The sequence below is a fragment of the Amaranthus tricolor genome, chromosome 4 (assembly GCF_026212465.1).
Source record: "Amaranthus tricolor cultivar Red isolate AtriRed21 chromosome 4, ASM2621246v1, whole genome shotgun sequence".
Lineage (NCBI taxonomy): Eukaryota > Viridiplantae > Streptophyta > Magnoliopsida > Caryophyllales > Amaranthaceae > Amaranthus > Amaranthus tricolor.
In genome coordinates, this window is record NC_080050.1 from 10214639 (window position 1) to 10235662 (window position 21024).

Consider the following 21024-nt stretch of genomic DNA (forward strand, 5'->3'; position numbering starts at 1 on the left):
GTTATAAAAATACGCGGCTTGGCTTGGAATTGGGTACAAATCATGTTATAAAAATCGACAAACACTTTAAACACCTCAAATTTATGTTTAAGAAAATAAATCCAACTCATACGGGTATAGTCATTAATAAACATAACATAATACAAAAAACCATACATTTCTACTACAGGAGCAGGACCCCAAACATCTGAATGAATAAACATAAAAGGAACATTGGTATTATTCATACTACTTGACTCTTTGCAAGAATACAAGTTTCACATTTAAAATCTGATTTGATTCTCGCTAAGGTAGGAAAAATTTTCTTTAGATGCCCTACAGATGGATGTCCAAGGCAACGATGTCATGTCCACAGTTGTCTTTCCTCTGACTCGTGAACAAGAACTGATTTGCCTTTTTGAACCTCCTCTTCCAAGTAGTACAGTCCACCTCTCTCAATACCACGCCCAATAATTTGCCCTGTCTGAGCATCCTACACAATACAACAACCGAATTTTATGAGAACAGTACAATCAATATCCCTTATAAGTTGACTAACCGATAACAATTCATGAGAGAGGTCAGGAACAAACAAACAATTTTTTAAAGTGAGATTGTTTGTAAAAGAAATAGTCTCGGCTCCTTCCACTTTAATTCCTTCACCATTAGCAGTTTTAATTATATTTTTCATCGGTTTATCATGAGTCAAAAAAATCATTAGGGTCATATGACATAGTATCTATGACCCCACAATCGAAAATTCAACCGCCACCAAAATAGATAAAGCTTTATTCAAAAGGTCATTATTATTTTTATTAAAAAATGTGTGACCCCTTTCCTCCTTATTTAAAGGAAGGGCCTAATTCATTTAGACTCCCCCTCTCTTCAATACCTGTGGTACTGTTCAATGCTACATCTTCCTCTTCTTCTTCTCTGATGGGGCTGTCTATGCTCATGCCCACTGCTGCTCTGCCGGTTCTGTTGTGATCAACTAATTTGGTCACTCCTTTGACCCCTTTTTTCTTTGCATTCGGCCACTATTCAGGGTAGCCCACCCATTTGAAGCATTCACTTTTTGTGTGTCTTGTACCACCACAATGAGTGCATTTGAGGTGGTTTCTGTCATCGTCACGCCGGAAAGTTCTTCCCTTGACAGTAAACCCTCCTCCTATGCCAGAAGATTCTAGATCTGATGAGGGCTTCATGATCCCTCGCCTTATTGTTTCTCGCTTGATGCTTGCATATGCTTCCTCTACTATAGGAAAAGGATCTTGAAGGAGTAAGTCTCTTCTGTCCTTGTCAAAAGACTCATCGATACCTGCTAGAAACTGATACAATTGGTTTTGTTGGGTTAGCCGATTGTAAATGATAATGTCATTTGGATCTTTCATAGGGTTTGGTTGCCTTCTATCAATTTCTTTCCGATAATTCCATTAGTTTCAATCTTTTTCTCCAAAACAAAAACTTAACTCTACCATCTTTGGATTTGGGGGAAAAAATATTATTTAGTTGAAAGATGGTAGAGTTGGGGTTTATGTTATGGGGAAAAAGGTTGAAATTAATGGCATTTGAAATGGTGAGTCGTATAAATAGGCGTACAACAACTTTAAAGCTTCGAAATTAACGTTTGCTAACGTTTTATGTGCAAAAAGGTTATGGTGTAACAATTTAGTATACCTCAGGGTTACCGCGTGAATTTTTTAAAGTTTTGGTTACCACATGGAAAATCCAAAAACCTCATGTTACCACGTGGAATTTCCCAAAAAAAAATTTCTACATGTGACTTGGGAGTTTCCTCTTATAATAATGTCTTGGTCTTGATCTTGGTCAGTAGCCCAATGTCCCGCACAAAGTCAAAGTTCAGGGGGAAAAAATTGCAGACAGATCATACCCGTACCCTTTTAGGGAGAGAGCATAAGAAATACGCGCGATCAATTTTAATCCCGTAGAGCAAGAAAAATGTGAGCAGTATCAAAAAAATTATTTATGTCAGCTAATTTAGCTGGTATAAATTAAGAATAATTTGCGAATTACAGCCTTAAAGTTTAGCACTTTTACGTATTACCGCCTCAATGTTTACTTTTTGCGAATTAATGCCACCAAAGTATCAAATTTTATAAGTTCAGGCCAAAACACAAAAACTCCAACCACTTAAATATAAATTCCGACCATCAAAATGATCATAATCTGTGTTTTGGCCTAAAACTGTAAATTTTGAAATTTTTTGTGGCTGTAATTCGCAAAAAAATAAACATTAAGGTTGTAATTCGCAAAAGTGCTAAACTTTAAGGCTATAATTCGAAAATTATTCATAAGTTAATAATCTATTGAGTACATGATACATACATAAAACTAGAGATTGAATTTAATCTATGCGTTGCCCTTTTCCCAAATCTGGACTTGTTTCTTGATCTTTGCCTTTTGACTTCGAAGAGATTGAAGTGTTTTACGATCATATGGTGGAGGAAGTTGACATGGACTTATTCTAGAAGGTTCGTGTACCATGGTCTCAATTTTATCTGCAGTCTCCAAACCTTTTGGACTGCATGCAAATCTTTCTGAACAAAGCACAATTGATCCCTCTGGTATACTTGGTTTGTACTTAAGTAGCTTTGCATATTCATTTAATACATGAAACATGTAATCATACACATTTTCCAATTTTAGCTCTTCAAATATGAACTTGCTCCCTTCTTTTCCAATCTCTTGTGCCTGTTTTTACATTCATTATTATTACGGGTTGCTTAGATTGAGTAATATTTAATAGATAAAAGAAGTCAAATTAATAGAACAAAAGTATTTAGAGATGCAAATAAATTAATTGAAATAATTATAAAAGAAGTAAAATGAGAGTAAATTAAAAAAGAAAATAAAAAAAGAGAATAATTTCCCTCGTTCAAAGGAAAAAGAATTCCCCATCATCACTTAGAGTTATTTATACCCTAAAATGAGAGAACTAATTGCTACTTTATTTATTCATTTTTTATTACTTTTTAACTAATTATTCGAAAATTTAATACAAGTAAAAAAATATAAAAAATTCATACAATAGCAAACTTTGCAAAATAATTTTCAAAATAAGCAGTTTTTTCTCAAAGCTGTGGTTTGGAGTTGTTCGCTGTTAACTATAGGTCAAAAAATATAAAAGAGTTTGTTTTCTGTTATTAATAGCGAACAAAGACTTTGACTATTTTTGATCTCCAGTCTTTATTCGCAGTTAGTAACAGCGAACTGATGCTAGCTAAAAACAACAGATCCCCCTGTTTGACCAAGTTTTAGCCAAACCCTTTGCTCTTTGTGAACCCTCTGCCTTTGTTCGCTGTTACTACGTGCGAACAAACCCAAACCTCAGGTCTAGAAAAAAACTGCTTGTCTTGAGAAATAGTTTTAAAAGTTTGCTATAATGTGATTTTTTTATATATTTTTGCTTATTTGTTTCAAAAATTTTCTAATTATTCCACCTCTCTAACTAACTTTTTTTTCTTACTTTAACTTTTATTTACCTTCTTAAATATTTACACTCAATCCATACGAGCCCTTAAAATTCAATAATCACAATTCTATATAGTCAATAATAAATGCTTACATTCCTGCCTATAATTATTGTGATACTTTTTAGTCTTTATCATTAAGAAAGATTAATTGAAATAGAAGAATTAAAAAATAAATTAAGTTTTTTAATTTTTTAATTACAATGTAATCCGAGGGGAGGAAAAACTAGATTAGAATTGATTGTATTTAGAAAGACAAATTGTAATTAGTAGCATACCTTGTGAGTGTTTTTATTGCCCCAATTTACAGCAAATTTAATGGATTTGCATAGGTTGTTAGGATTTACTGGCCAATAATGCTTCAAAGGAATTAAGCTTCTTGAAAAGAAATCATAGTAAATGGGGTTTATGAGAAGGGTCATGGAATCACAAGCTAGGATGTATTTCTCACTCACTGACCATGCATTTCCTTCCATATAAATCTTGTATCTGCATGCACAACATCAAATCATCAATTTTTTTAATTCAGAAAAAATAATATTAAATATATAGAATAAGAGCTAATAAGCTTACTGAAGGGTAAGTTAAATGAATTAGAAGATTTGGTGCAACACGGTCACATTAGAATCACTGTTACATGATTCATTAATCTTCTTACGTATCGCAAATTAAAAAAGAATTATGGTCAATTTTGGGCGATTTTTATAGTCATTTTAAGCGAATTACGAATTACAAAAGCGAATTAATTAGCGAATTATGTTACACTGGTTAGCATCAAATACAAGTAGGAAAGTTGAAGCCAAGAAAAATGTAACTAAACAAATATGCTAAATGAATATGATGATATGACCAATAAGAAAGCATAAACACAATAACACTGTAAGGATTACGTGATTCACTAAATTTAGGCTACATATACATACATTTAGTTGGATTTGTATTAATTATGTGTTTAAAGATAAAAGATCAAAACTTAATAGGAATTATAATAGGAAAGTAATTTTGTGGAAGAAATAAAGAGGCAAGCAAGGCAGCTAATAATGAGATTTTGGCTTACAAACAATGACCTAGGAGAGTAGTATATATATATAGCGCAATTTGATTAGGGTATGATATTACAAAAACAGCAACGAAACGGCACAATACATCACCGTAGGCCAATGTTCATTCGAGCATTGGCCAATCTTACCCGACTTTGATACAACCTTCCACAACCTGTCTACATATTTAATATTATGTTTGAAAATGATAATTTCATTTGAAAATCTAGCATTGGATCAAATTTAATGTTTGGCAAATAAAAAAACTTTAAAGTAGTTAACGTTAAGAACTTGAGAATGACTTGCTAAACCTTGTCATTCTCAGATTTCTCATTTATGATTTCATAATTAACATTAAAAATTTTAATTGAAATACTTATTCCCAAACACAACCTTAGCTAATTTAGATTCATTTTTTAATCGATTTTAGGCCTTAAATTGAAAAAAAAACACATAAAATAACCAGAATAAGTTTTAGAGGGTTTAATTAAGGTAAGTCATAGAACATACTAGTGTAATGCCCGTACAATGCACTAGATTTTTTTAACTTTTCATGTATATAGTAATTTAACTATTTTGATATTTTTAAGAACAATTAATAATATACAAATAGAAAAAGATTTAATAATCATATTTAAAAAAATGAGAATACTCAATCAATGTGGATATTAAATACTTCTCATAATAGTATAAGTTATTGACACATGTTACCTGTTAAAGCAACAAAAGCAATATAAATTTAATATATATAAAAAATATTACATTTTAGAATTCAATATGGATAGATTGATTTGAAAGGTGATAAAGTACTCATAATCCTCCCAATAAAAGCAAAATGTGTTTGTTACATACTTAATAACCAAAAGTATTTTTGCAAAATTTAGACTTGAAAATGTGTTTGGTATATAATACCTAATAACCAAATGTATTTTAGCTTCTTATGAAAATTTTTGAATTTTTTAAAATAGTTTGTAAGGAGGCCACGTGGCAAAATTTTAAACATTTTCAACCCTAATTAATTCTTCAATTGTGATATGATAAGGTGGTTGTTGAATTAGAATATTACTATAATACAATAAATTTTATTGGGAAAAAAGGATGAAAAAAACATATTTAAAAGAGAACCTATGAAGACATTGCTTTGATAAATCAGAGTTCTTGAACCCCTCAGCTACCTCTTTACCCCAATCCTGTAAATTGTGATTTACTATAATTAGCAATTTATTTATACATTAATAAAACATGGGCATTTAATTAAAAAAAAAATTCTTAAACCTGGTTAATGATCTCAGCATTCCAATCATTTTTGGAATTGCACTTTCCAAGGTTGTGTCTTGCACCAGTATACAAATTTCCTTTCCAAAAAGCAAAAGGTTCTCTAGAACTCCAATTTTTAATCTTGTTTTCTTCTGCTATATCCTTCTCCAAGGGCACCCATGGCTTTATATTCACTTCTGGCCTAAATTTTATTCCCAATATCAAAAATCACTTAGCTAAATATTTTCCTAAATCATTTAATATAACATATGATTACGCATAAAAAACGGGCTAATTACTATTACTATATATATATATATATATATATATATATATATATATATATATATATATATATATATATATATATATATATATATATATTACATATATTGATATATACATGCAAAACATATTGTACTTCCATTTGTGATATTGGTAATTGTATAAATGCTACATCATGCACATTCAAAACCAATTATGTTGATTAATATTTTTGTAATTTATATCATTCCCAAAAACAACATAAATAAATTTGTTTCAAACCATAAAAACTAACACCAATCAGTCAAATTATGTGTAAATTAGTAAATGTTAGAATATGTAATATATTTTGGAGCCTCAATAACCATCAACTAAAGCTTTTGGTCGAATTGACTATATGGTATCAGCTATGAGAAGAGCATGTGATGTTATCATGGTATCAGGTATGAGAAGGACACATGTTTGAATCTCAACCCCTTAATTCAAGTGAGATATTTCGCATCAGGTATGGGAAGAGCATGTGATGCATCTACACTTTTAGCCCAAAGAGCTTTTGTGTGAGAGAGAGTATAACATATCCAGAGACTTTAACAATTAGCTTAATCTTTTGGTTGAGTTAGTTCTTGACATGTTAGAGTATGTAACATATTTTGAGGCCTCAATCATTAGTCTAAGTTGATTACAGAAGCCCCATAATATTTTACATATTTTAACAATAAATACATGATAAATACAAGAAATTAGTAAATTTGTATCAACAAAATTATAGATGCTACAATTAAATCATGTAAAATTAAGGAAAAAAAAGGGAAAAATGAAAAATTACCAGCCCCAAAAAGACCAATCAGGGAAGACAATATCAAGAGTAGAATCATCCCCACAATAATGAAATTGAGGAGGAGCAAAAGGAGCCTTGTTTCCTTTATAATTGCTTTTCTTAATAGAAGATTGATCATGACATTGGAAAACCAAATCAAGGTCAGGTAATCTTCCAGGGTATAACTTTAAAAGTTGTAATATACCCCATAATGTAAACACATCCCTTGTTTGAAAAGCCTTTCTATATTCCTTAACATAGGCTGTCCCATTAACAATAACCAACCTAAAATGAGCAACATCTTTCAAACTATCCACCATTTCTTCACTAATTCCTTGCTTCCTCCATGTCTTCAAGTCCTCGTAGATCCATCTAAAGTAATCGGGGCACGTCCGGTTCGATTCGAAGCTTAGATTATTGGATTTGGGTGGGTAGTTTGATGGACATTTGATTGTCATGTTGCTTGCGGTGCACTTGAGGATATACTCTTCTCTTTTTGTGTAGTTGTGGTCGTTGTTCTTGTTGAATATTGATATTGTGTATGGCATTGATTTGCTTCTGATTCTGAAATTTGACTGTTCAAAATACACAAAAATGAATATTCAGTTAGTAGTTTATTCCAACATCCTTGTTACATAACTTCACGATAATTATCATTATACACAAGGTATCCCGCACATAGGAACGTACTTATAGGAAATTATGATCAGGATAAGACACAAATTTAAATTTATTTTAACATTAGGTTAAGTCGAGTTCGGTTCCAAAGTCAGGGTAAATGTCAAATTTTGAGTCTGTATTGAACACCTCTAGATCAGAGTATGAGAGGAGAAGAAAATCAACAATTTATACCCGTAATGGAAAATGCGACCAAAAAGTCGTACCTCGAAGATGTGTTAAAATATAAAATATTATGGTCGAATCAATTTGTTACATTATTACTCAAACGCTCACATTTAAAACCAAAACAGGGTGTAATAATAATGTTTTACCAATGAGTATCAAGGTCTACTATTCTACTAACAATTTCTACTAGTTAGCTAGCAAACTACTCATTTATCCCTTTAAAATTAAACATTTTCCTTTTCAATTATAAATTAAATTTTATTTATATGTAATGTAATTATAAAAAGAAACGCGTACTGAAATATATTTGCAAAATAATCTATACACTACAAATAAACGCACAAATAATGACTATAGCGACAGTCAAACGATGGTCTTTTGCTCGTTGCAATTTAAGTGAATGCTAAGTTAAAACACAATGCACGCATGTTATGCAGACTGGCCACATACACTCGCCACCTTCCAGCAGATTTAAAACAAAAATTAGCGACAACACGAGGCACGTCGCCAATTTCAAAATAAATAAATAAAACTTCATGTTCCTTGAATATAATACATACGTTTTAATTGTTAATTTATTAATTATTTCATTAATAAATATTATTTATTATGAATATTATGATTATTTATTTTTGTAAAAATATTAATATTACTTATTTTTATAATTAATATTTATATTATTTAACATGAATTTATGTATTAATATATTAAAATATATTTATTTTATTAACATGTATATCTATTTAATTTTAAATATTTTTATTAACAAAATTAAGTAATATAATTACATTAATCAATATATATATATATATTGATTAATGTAATTATATTACTTAATTTTGTTAATAAAAATATTTAAAATTAAATAGATATACATGTTAATAAAATAAATATATTTTAATATATTAATACATAAATTCATGTATAGATTATTTTAATATATATTTTAATAAAATAAAGCAAATTAATCAATATATATATATATATATATATATATATATATATATATATATATATATATATATATATATATATATATATATATATATATATATATATATATATATATATATATATATATATATATATATATATAGATTTAAGTAAAAAAAGCTCTTCTATCTTTTGCATTATCATTTACAATGAATTTGTTCTTGAACAATTAAAATGAGGAAAAGTTTTGAAAAAGCCAAAATAAGAATAAATCTTTGAAAATCCGAAATGAGATATAAGAAATCAAAAATAAAGTCATAATGGAGAAATGTATACTTATTAAATACAACGTTTGGACATGCAATGGACCGGCTATGACCTGACAACTGCACCAAAAAAAGCGACGATATGGTTACGACCCCAGGTCGTTGCTATTTTTTTTAAAAGAATTATAAAAATAATGATAATAAGATAAAAATTAAAAATAGAAAATGGTGAAGACTTGGCTACGTAATGTGTAGGTATAAATGTTCAGAATATACCCGACAACTTAACATTCATCTGACTTTGTAACTGAATCCAACTTTAACCCGACTTCATAATCATGAATTTAAAGTTATGTAAAATAAAACAATATAGACACAAAACTCAATTCAAATTGATTTAAAATACCTAATTTAAAATCGATTTAATGATCAAAATGAACATCTTTCAACGTATTACTATACTCCATTAAGAAACTTTATGATAAAATTTGATGAATTTTGACCCAATGGTTTTTTTTATAATTGTAACTATAAGTCTAACACCGCTATTGACTATTGAGACATCATTTGACTCATTTGTTGATTTGTCACTCGATCGCATTCTTCTATTATAAATGTATTTTTACGACCCATTGGAAAATCTCTCTTACGTTTTGATTGGGTATTTTCAAATTAACGACTAACAGGCCAATCAATTGAACACACCAAAAAGCACATACATATCATTAATTCGTTACAAGATTTAATATTAGAATATTAGAATTATTTAAAATATCTTAGAATATCCTAGAATAATATCTCTTTGATTTCTTGCATTATTTTGTATAATCTTTGTGATTATGTAGAATATTAGGAAATATTTAATTTCCTAAAATATAGTGACAGTCTTGTATATATTGACATTATCATTAATGAGAAACGCAACCGAGTCTTTCTTACATGGTATCAGAAGCTTCAATTTTTTTGATCCCGACTCCTTTTTCTTTCTCCTTGTCTTTCTCTTCTCCCTTCTTTTCTTTCACCTTTCTTCTTCATGGCCTCTCCCACCACAATTCATCCCCCTACTTTGATTACTAACATTAAAACAAGTATTCCCATTCAACTTAATGAAGATGGTTCCAATTTTCATACTTGGGTCACTTTATTCAAGCTTCATTGTCGTGCTCACCTTGTGGAATCTCATATTCTTCCCGATGACTCTTCTAAAGTGTTAGTTCCTAAAGATTCCGATTGGCAACGTCTTGATGACATTGTTCGAACATGGATTTATGGCTCTATTAATCCCTCTCTTCTTCAAATTATAGTTCGTCTCGATGATTGTGCTTTTGATGCTTGGACTCGTCTTGAGAAAAATTTTCAAAATAATAAGACATCCCGAATCCTTCATCTTGAATCTCAATTTAATGACATTTCTTTATCCACTATTTCCAATGTAAAGTCTTATTGCAATGAAGTTGAAAGTATTGCCACTTCTCTTAATAATCTTGGTACTTCCATCATCGACAATCGCTTGGCTCTTCAAGTTCTTCATGGGTTAACTTCGGAGTACAAAACTTTTCGGTCTTTGGTTCAACATATGAATCCTATTCCCTCATTTGATACTCTTCGTTCTATGTTGGAATTGGAAGAACGCTCTAATCATAAGCATACTTCTCACGCTCAAGATTCGGCTCTTCTTGCTTCAAACAAAGGTACTTTTTCTAAAAATTCCACTCCATTTATCAACCGCGGCCCTTCTCACCACCGTGGTGGCCACCGCCACTCTCGTCGTGGTGGCCGGACCCACCGTGGCAGCCACCATGGCTCCACCAGTGGTTATGGACGCTGGCAGCAGCCCCATCCGAGGCCTACTGCTTCCCATTCATTTCGGCCCAACATCCATTATTCTGGCCCAAGTCCTTCTCCCTCTTCTTCTTATTATGGGAGACCTTCTTGGGCTGGACATACTTGGGCCCAGCCTGCTGCCCCCTTTCCTACTACATCTTAGGCTCCTCAATTTACAAACAATGGATATTCTGATGGTGTTCTTGGGCCACGTCCGACACAAAGCTATCACACCGGGACTAATACTTCTTCAAATTTTATTCCTACGGACATCGATCATGCAATGAACACTCTTTCTTTATCTACTCCGGATGAGCAATTTTATATGGATACCGGTGCCACATCCCACATGACTCGTTCTCAAGGTACTCTTTTTCCTTATTTTCCTTTAAAGCATCAATTTAATAATGCTATTGTTGTCGGTAATGGTAATTTAATTCCAGTTCTTGGTCACGGGCATATTTCTTTTCCTTTTTCCCAAAAATCCCTTTCCCTCAAAAATGTCTTACATGCACCTAAACTTATTAAAAATCTCATTTCCGTTCGAAAATTCACTCATGATAATATGGTTTCCGTTGAATTTGATCCTTTTGGCTTTTCTGTGAAGGATTTGGCCACGGGGAGCATCGTCCTGAGATCTAATAGCACGGGTGATCTTTATCCATTTCCATCCGCACATGGAGCTACTCCTTCATCCTCAATATCATCAACTTTTTCCGTTTTTTCCTCTAGTATTTGGCATTCCCGTTTAGGACATCCGGGCAATGCGGTTTTAAATTCTTTGTATTCCTCTAGTTTAATTAAATGTAATAAAGATCCTCATTTTGTTTGTCATTCTTGTCCTTTAGGGAAACACATCCAATTACCTTTTGTTAATTCTATGGCTATGAGTTCTAAACCTTTTAATATTATTCATAGTGATTTATGGACATCTCCTATCTCTAGTCCATCGGGATATAAATATTATGTTCTTTTTCTTGATAATTATACTAATTTTTTGTGGACTTTTCCGTTATATCGCAAATCTCATGTTTATGATGTGTTTGTGAATTTTCATACTTTTATTAACACCTAATTTGAGCTTAATATAAAATCTTTCCAATGCGATAACGGGGGTGAATTTGAAAATAATATGTTTCGTCAATTTTGCACTAGTCGAGGCATTTCACTTCGTTTTTCTTGTCCTTACACATCATCCCAAAATGGCAAATCCGAACGAAAAATTTGATCCATAAATAATATCATTCGCACTCTTTTGTGTCATGCCTCTCTTCCTCCGTCTTTTTGGCCTCACGCCTTAAACACGGCCACTTATCTCCTCAATATTCTTCCTTCTAAACTTCTTGGTAATCTTACTCCCACTCATATTCTATACCGTAAGTCTCCTACATATACTCATCTACGGGTTTTCGGGTGTCTATGTTTTCTCCTTTTTCCTTCTAATACTATTCACAAACTTCAACCTCGATCCGCTCCATGTGTCTTTTTAGGATATCCCTCTTCTCATAGGGGTTACAAGTGCTATGATCTCTTATCCCGTAAAATCATTATATCTCGGCATGATCTTTTTGATGAGGCCACTTTTCCTTTTGCTCAAACACCTTTCTCATCTTCTCCAAACTACCAATTTTTAGATGCTAATATTCCACTTCATTTGCTCAAAACAGCCCATACACCACCTTCTGGGCCTACTTCTTCTCTGAGCCCAACTCCTAATCCCCCCTCCCTTTGCCAACCTACTGCCACTGGGCCTCTCTTCATATCCAACCCAACTCATCTATCTCCCTCCTCTACTTCTCCCCCCCTACTGGGCCTGCCTCACGCAGCCTAGTACCCCTCCAATCACCTCTTTTCTCTTCCTCCCTTACTGGGCCTCCTCTCTGCCATCCCTCTTCAACTCATGGGCCTCCTTCTCTGTCAGGCCCAAATACCATCCCTCAATCTCCATCCTCCCTCTCCCCTACTGGGCCTGCCTCACGCAGCCCAGTTTCCATCCAATCCCCTCCTTCTTCTCCCTTTGCTACTGGGTCAGCCCCAATCCAGTCCCCCCCAGCCAGCCGCAATCCAGAACTCCCCACCCCAATCAAGTACACCTCCTCCTCCCTCCCCACAACTGGGCCTGCCTCACGCAGCCCAGTACAACAGCCCCCTTCTTCCTCCCCCTTCTCTATTGGGCCTGCCTCACGCAGCCCAATCAACCCACCTCCTCCTTCCTCATCCACCGGCATAACTACGCGGAGTAAACATGGTATTTTCAAACCCAATCCCAAATACTACTCTTAAGCTTTATCTGTTTCTTTTTCACCTTTACCTACATCTCCTCTACATGCCCTTCGTGACCCAAACTGGAAGTTAGCAATGAAAGAAGAGTTTGATGCTTTAATTGAAAATCATACTTGGGATTTGGTGTCGCGTCCTCCTAATGCTAATATCACTCGATCTTTATAGGTTTTTCGTGTCAAGACCAAGTCCGATGGCTCTTTTGAGCTCTATAAAGCGCGTCTTGTTGGTGATGGTAAATCTCAAAGGGAAGGCATTGATTGTGATGAGACTTTTAGTTCGGTTGTGAAACCTGCTTCTATTCGCATTGTTTTAAGTATTGCTCTTTCCCGGTCTTGGTCTATTCATCAGCTTGATGTTAAGAATGTTTTTTTACATGGTCATTTAATTGAGACTGTTTACATGCATCAGCCTATGGGTTTTCGTGATTCTACTCGTCCTGATCATGTTTGTCTTCTTCGTAAGTCTCTTTATGGTCTCAAACTGGCTCCTCGTGCTTGGTATCATCGGTTTGCTACTTTTGCAACTACTATTGGCTTTTCTAACAGCATTTCTGATAATTCCTTGTTTGTTTATTGTCATGGCTCTGATATTGCTTATCTGCTATTATATGTGGACGATATTATTCTCACAGCTTCCTCAAATTCTCTTCGTGAGTCCATTATGTCCAAACTTAGCTCTGAATTTGCCATGAAGGATTTGGGTCCTCTTAATTATTTCTTGGGTATTGCTGTTACTCGTACTTCTACTGGCCTCTTTCTCTCTCAACAAAGGTATGCCTATGAAATTCTTGAAAAGGCTGGCATGTCTCAATGTAATCCTGTTGCTACCTCCGGCAAACTTTGTGCTAATGCTGGTTCTCCTTGTGAAGATCCTACCTTGTATCGTAGCCTAGCTGGTGCTTTACAGTATCTTACTTTCACTCGCCCAGATATTTCATATGCTGTGCAGCAAGTTTGCGTCTATATGCATGATCCTCGCATTGAACATATGGCTGCTATTCACCGCATTCTTCGCTATGTCAAGGGTACTCTTCCCTATGGTCTGCAGTTACATCGTTCTAATATTTCAACTCTTTTGTCTTATACCGATGCTGATTGGGGTGGCTGTCCTGACACTCGCCGCTCAAATTCTGGTTACTGTGTTTTTCTAGGTGATAACTTAATTTCTTGGTCAGCTAAACGACAACCTACTGTTTCCAAATCCAGTGCTGAAGCTGAATATCGTGGTGTTACTAATGTTGTTTCTGAAACTTGCTGGATTCGCAATTTACTTCTTGAGCTGCACTGTCCTATTAACACAGCTACCCTTGTCTATTGCGACAATATTAGTGCCGTTTATTTAGCTGGTAATCCGGTCCATTATCAGCGCACTAAGCATATTGAGATCGACATTTATTTTGTTCGAGAAAAAGTTAAACGTGGTGATGTTCGAGTACTTCATGTTCCATCTCGTTATCAGATTGCTGACATTTTCACCAAAGGCCTTCCTCAAGTATTATTTGATGATTTTCGTTCCAGTCTCAGCGTCTTCAAACCGCCCGATTCGACTGCGGGGGTGTATTAGAATATTAGAATTATTTAGAATATCTTAGAATATCCTAGAATAATATCTCTTTGATTTCTTGCATTATTTTGTATAATCTTTGTGATTATGTAGAATATTAGGAAATATTTAATTTCCTAAAATATAGTGACAATCTTGTATATATTGACATTATCATTAATGAGAAACGCAACCGAGTCATTCTTACATTTAAAAGTCTAATGTGTACACCATTACCCTTAATTTATTAAAAGGGATGTTTTTATTCAACGTTCATAATAAAATTCATATGCAACTTCACATAGTTGCACTTAACTTGATAAGTCATTTTACTTTAATGTTGTATTATAATCTAAAATCAAATCAAAATAAAGCTTTGGCCTATCGAAAAAGACATAAATAATATTCTCTCCATTTCCTATAGAAGTTCTCATTTATCATTTTAGGGTATTTCATTTGTTGTTTCCACAAAAAATCTATCTGTTTTTGTCACAAATTTTGGATAAAAATAACCTTGTTCATTCTCTTTTTAATTTTTTAATAATGCTTTTGGTACTCACATATTTTCTACTATCTTTATTTTAACATTTTTATATTACTTATGATCCTCACATATTTTTCACTAACTTTATAAAAACATTTTTTATTAGTTGTAGACCCCATATTTTAATATTGTTTATGATAGCACTTTTTTTCTATCAAATTTATTATTCAAAAAAAAATAATATATTTACTATCTGAAAGTAATTATTATTCTTAATTCTTATAAACATTCCTTATAGAAACCTCATTAAGGAACCGAGAAAATACTATTAAAAACCCTTAATTTCAAGCTTATAAAATAAGCCGGTATGGTAATTTAAATCAACATCTACCTTTACAATATTTAAGAAAATTCCGAAGTTGATCTTGTACAACATGAAAACAAATAATTTAATACCATAGAGACAAAATAGGTACATATTCTACAACATTCTAAGAAATTATATTATCATATAATCTAATAAAAAGACTATAAAATTCCATGACTTTCTCATAGTGATTTTTTATATGGAGTAATTGTTATTAAAGTTAATATTACGAATTCCTTTAACATATGAGTAGTATATTAAAAAATTTCTTGGTTTATTATATTTTTGAATTTAAAAGGTACTTAGGTACATAAGATTTCTAATTAAAGTTTCTTAGAATATTATATTAAAGTTTTTTCATTAAAATTTTAATTTCTAAAATATTTCATTAAGAAACAAAAAATCCATGATCATCAAAAATTATTTTGAGAATGACAAAAAATCATTATGATAACTTTGTTGAAAGATTATCCACATTTTTCTTAAAAGCAAGAGAACTTTAATTAATATTTATATTAACAATCAATGTTTTTTCATTAAGAAATATACTCTAAAATTCCCTATCTACTTCATAAGAAATATTATAATTATATACTTATAACATGTAACTGCATCTCTATTTAAAATTCATATTTATATTTACTTTTATATATACTAACAACTTTATATATTGCACGAGTTTCTATACTAGTATAAAATAATATTCTGTAGAGGATTAATTAATTAATTTAATAAGGAAAGAATATACTGTCACGTTTCAAAATTATATTTCACTTTCTTATATGCAATATGTACTCCATTTTATTTAGTTCAATTATTTGAACAAAACTTACTCTCGTTTATTTCTATCGTTAACGTATGAAATTAGTGAAAACTTTGCAAACTTTAATCATTAAGTTTTTCTGATTTTTTCTAACCTTCCTTAACCACATATTCATTTATTCTATATCATTTGTACTTGGTATGTAGAGAGATTATTTTTTCTTTTCTTCCTCAAACACATATTATAGAAACTTGCTTTAATTTTTACCACCTATTTGCTATTTCTACTTACTTATAAATTAATTCTTTCATGAAATTTATTTGTACTTATTTTGATTATTAATTAATCAACAAAATAACGACCTAATAGTAATTCATTTATCTATATTGTTTGCATCTGCCGTCTTTTGGTAGTTTTACTCTTGAGGCAACAATATCACTCATATATTCCTTTTTATGTAAGGCTCTTATTTTTTAGGATGAATATGACCATAGTTCTTTAACTCTTTTTTTAAAAGTATATAAATATAAATTCTTCATCATCTTTCTCATTCACGCTCTATTTTTGAGTGGAATGTAAGACGAATGATGATGAAGAAACATGTGTGGTTAGAATTGGACCAAACAATATTAATTAATAGCAATTACTTTTTCTTGAAAGGAATTAATACCAATTACTTCTGAATACTAATAAAAGTCCAATCTTACTAACAATTAGGCATCTACCCACACTTTAGACAAATCTAGCCTACTCCCCTCATTTATTAATTTCTTTAAATTTTTATACGATTTGCTTTATTGAAATTTTCTTTCCAATATTTTCTCTTATTCATAATAATAGCTTATAGTTTACGTATGTTAGATTTAGGGTCAAAATCTTTTTCGAAGTTTAAAATGGATTATAGAAGTCAATAGTTTAAAAATTGGGAGAGGAATATTATTTCCGTAACAAATAATGTGTAACTAGCTAATTAATGAAATGGTGCTAACCAAAATAAACGTCAAACATGATTGGCTTTTAATCTTCACACAATCAAACGAAAACTATTTTTGCATTGACTCGTAGTAAGTAGACTTGTTCACTCAATCCTTTTCGTTGCGATAATCTTTCTTCTGAAGATTTTTCTCGAGTTGAGAGACTTTTTGGGTGCATTCTTTTATATGGATATGAATTGTCGTCTTTCTTTCCTCCTTAAATCCTAAATTCCTAATCACAATTTATTATGGGCGGAATACATTGAGTATAATGATGATAAAGAAATGGGCTAAGACCGGGATTATATGGCCTTTTCTTATTCTTCTTCTTCTTCTTATTATTATTATTATTATTATTATTATTATTATTATTATTATTATTATAATATTTTTTTTTGGCTTGAATTGCAATACGTTACTATAAATTTATATTATCAATAGTGAAATTATAATTAATAATAGTAAATAATTAAGTTATAAGACATTTATTCAATCTAATATATGCATATCAAAATATGTCTAGAGGCCCCGAGCCATTTGAGATCGATTTATTTTTTATTTGAGCCTATCTCGAAACTTATCCAGCATATTGTACAAGTCTAGTTCTAAACCCTTTTAAGGATTCAGTGGAATAAAACCTAAATGAAGTATTTGAAATACCAAACAATCAAAAAGCAATCAGCTGATCTCCTGAGAGATTGTCTCTTTGAGAGACATTTTTCAAGCCCAGCCCAGCCCATTAAACATTAATGTCCACTTAATTTATCTTTAATACCTATTTATAATATATTTAATGCTCATTACTTAAAATGCCTATTTACAATATTTTTAATCGTCATGAGAAACTTAGCCTACTAACCTACTATTATATCCTTATGCTTACTTACAATATACTTAATGTTTACCAATAAGCACTTAAGTACTTCTAATATTCTATATGTTTACTTAAAACACTCTTAATACCTACCAAAAAACTTACTCTATTTATTTTTCTTTTTGAGCTTGTTCAATCTCAGAAGAATTTGTGAAAATCAATTAGTAAAAACATGATAAGAATCCCAACTAAACACGATATCCACAATCAAAATCCACCATGCAAATCACTATTCATTAGACATAGACCTGATTACGAGGTTTTGGTGGCTGAAAGGTGAATTTAATACTCCCTCCTATCCACCTTAGAAGTCTCATTTGACTTTTTACGGATTTTAAGGAGAGTCAAAAGTAGGATTCTAAGGGTAGGAAAGATAGTGGTATTATGAGTTTTTAATGTAAGGGAGTAAAATTAGTATGGGTAATGAAGAGTATAATTGAAAATAGGATAAAACTACTAAGGGCATAAAAGTCAAAAACCCATACCAAAAATAGAAATGGGACAATTAAGGTGACTTGACCATAAAAAGAAATGAGACACATAAGCTGAATAGGAGTGAGTATAAGACTTCTCAGTATACAAAAGAAAAATTTATGTAAATATCTTATTTATAACATATAACGGTTGAATGAATCACATTCATATGAAACTACAAACAAATTTTTTAAATGGTTGCAATATTCAAAAAATAGTTTCAATTAGTATCTTAGAGATGCAAAATAATTTTTTTTTTGGTAATATTCAACAATCCAAAACAAATGCTTTTTCCGTTCTTTAAATCTTGCACCATAGTTGACTTCGACATTATTCATCAAGCATATTGACTTTCATATTGTCGCTAATATATAAATTAAAACATTTTTATATGAGATTTTGTTTGAATCGTCTCGATTCGAAGTTTATTAGTTTATAGTTTTCATAATTTGTTGATATGTATAATTAATGATATAAACAATTTAATTCATACATTAACGAGTGTGAAAAAAATAAATGGTGCAAGATTACAGAAGAAATTAAGTTATCATTAGCAGTCAAACTTCCATACTTAGCATTCTCATTTTTTGAGTCAAATATATAAATTTCAAAATCAACCTGAATATCTAAACACAAATGATACGTTAAAAAAAGAAATGATATAACTTGTACAACTAGTCAAATTGATATGAAATACCCAACAAATGATTTTAATCAAATAAAAGAAAAATAAAATTAAGATAAAATAGTAGAAGGACTTACAAAATCAAGCCATGGAGTGAAAAGAAGAGTAAAGATGAAAAGCAAGAAGAAAATCAAAGCAGTTGTTGTTGTAGAAAAGCTTCTTAATTTTATTAATGGACAACAAAAAACCCATTTGAATGAATCCCATATCTTTAGGGAAGAAGATGGTTCCATCTTTTCTCTTTGTATGTTATAATAAAACGAAAATCATGGAGTACATATAAATCTTTTTAGAGTTTGACCAAGTAATGACATAGAAGTAATATATACATATGTAAGCTTGTTAGTGGAGGGTTTAGTTTTTAAGGTTTGATGGATTAAGAAAAGGTTTAATTTTGTATCTTATTTGTTGTTTTGAATCTCGAGGAAGGAGATAATATATCATTTTCCTATGTTTGACATTAGATGCATGTGGAAAATTCAAGCTTTTTATTATTCAATAACTATATTCCACCACAATAATAGAGTTGTTTTAATGTGACCAGATCCGAAATCTGAACTCCAAACGAAAGTTATTTGATATGAAAATATGTTTTTTAAGTAGGTTAATTAAATTGATAATATCTGAACCGAAGTTGAACCTGAACTGGTTGATAAACGAAATTAGAAAAATGAATTTGAATTGCGATCGATTTTATAACCGACATATAAGTATTAAACGAGATTGCCCGAACCTAATGTTGACCGAATGGAGTCATATCTGACCCCAATTATGCACGAAATCGAACTCGATTCAGCTAAAACCGACTTAATCTGAATCGATTTTTAGTCAAACTTTTGTAAATTCGAACTAATTTTTAATCGAACTGTTGTAAATTCGAACCGATTTTAAATTGAAAACAAGTTGAAGCTTCAAGAATGTTATGATTGATATTAGTTTATCAAGTTATTATTAATTTATGGAATAATTTCATCAAATTTATAAGTAATTTAATTTAAAGAAAATGGTTATATTGCAAATCAGGTAATGCTTTGTTTATTCGTGTTCATCGTAAAACGTTTGCATGTCAATCATTGAAATGCTGTTGAACAACCCAAGAGAAACAAAACTAAAACGTTTACTTCATTAATTGTAAATCCTAAATCACGTTTGATAATGTTCATCTAATTTGATAAAAAAAAAAAACTAGTTTAATAAACATCGACACTAATAGCATAGTAGTATGATTCGACCCCAAAGTTCACTAATTGAAACTCGATCAATAGGAGTGATCTTATGAACTATCTATTAATTCATGTAGCATTATACTCCCTCCATTGCTTAATGAATTTCCCACGATAAACAATCACGGAAATTAAGAAAAATGAAATATTTTAGATAGTGGATACATTATTTTATTAAATAATAAATTTAATAGGAAAAAAGTGGAAATCATAAACATTAACAAATATTTAAAAAGTTAGTGGAAAAAATGCGCGAAAATAGATTGAGGTGATTTGGCCATGTGCAGAGAAAGACTTTCGACGCACCAGTGAGGAGGGTAGAAAGCATTATTGTAGAGGGTAAGAGGAGTCAAGGAAGACCCAGGAGAACTTGGGGTGAGCAAATAAGAGTTGACTTGCATGAGTTAAACCTCTCTGCAGACCTGACTAGGAATAAGAGCAATTGGAGACGCCATATCCATGTCGTAGATTACTAATGGCCTCTTAGTTTACCTTTTTAGTGTCCTTAACCTTCTGCTTTTAACGTCTCCTTTCTACTAGCGCTTTGTTTTCTTTTGTAGTGGTTCCTTTATAGGCTTTTAAGTTATCTTTCACGTGTAATCACGTCTCTTTGTCTTCCTTGAGTCGGGGGACTCCTT

General features: G+C 31.4%; 1 protein-coding gene across 1 annotated transcript; it reads right to left on the minus strand.

Annotated features, from left to right (window-relative positions):
* Positions 1 to 105: 105 nt before the first annotated feature.
* On the minus strand, positions 106 to 19591 carry LOC130809800 (uncharacterized). Its single transcript, XM_057675605.1, has 7 exons — positions 19241 to 19591; positions 6858 to 7423; positions 5786 to 5969; positions 5636 to 5700; positions 3749 to 3959; positions 872 to 2691; positions 106 to 472 (listed from the first exon to the last, which is right to left on the minus strand). The coding sequence occupies exons 1-6, from the start codon at positions 19394 to 19396 to the stop codon at positions 2350 to 2352; spliced, it is 1524 nt and encodes a 507-aa protein (XP_057531588.1). The 5' UTR covers positions 19397 to 19591; the 3' UTR covers positions 106 to 472; positions 872 to 2349.
* Positions 19592 to 21024: the final 1433 nt, after the last annotated feature.

Coding starts and splice junctions, on each gene's coding strand:
- LOC130809800 (XM_057675605.1), bottom strand. CDS start 19,396: ATGGAACCATCTTCTTCCCTAAAGATATGGGATTCATTCAAATGGGTT. Junction 7,424..19,240: donor TCACTCCATGGCTTGATTTT/GTAAGTCCTTCT, acceptor TATTTTGAACAG/TCAAATTTCAGAATCAGAAG. Junction 5,970..6,857: donor GATTGGTCTTTTTGGGGCTG/GTAATTTTTCAT, acceptor AATAAAATTTAG/GCCAGAAGTGAATATAAAGC.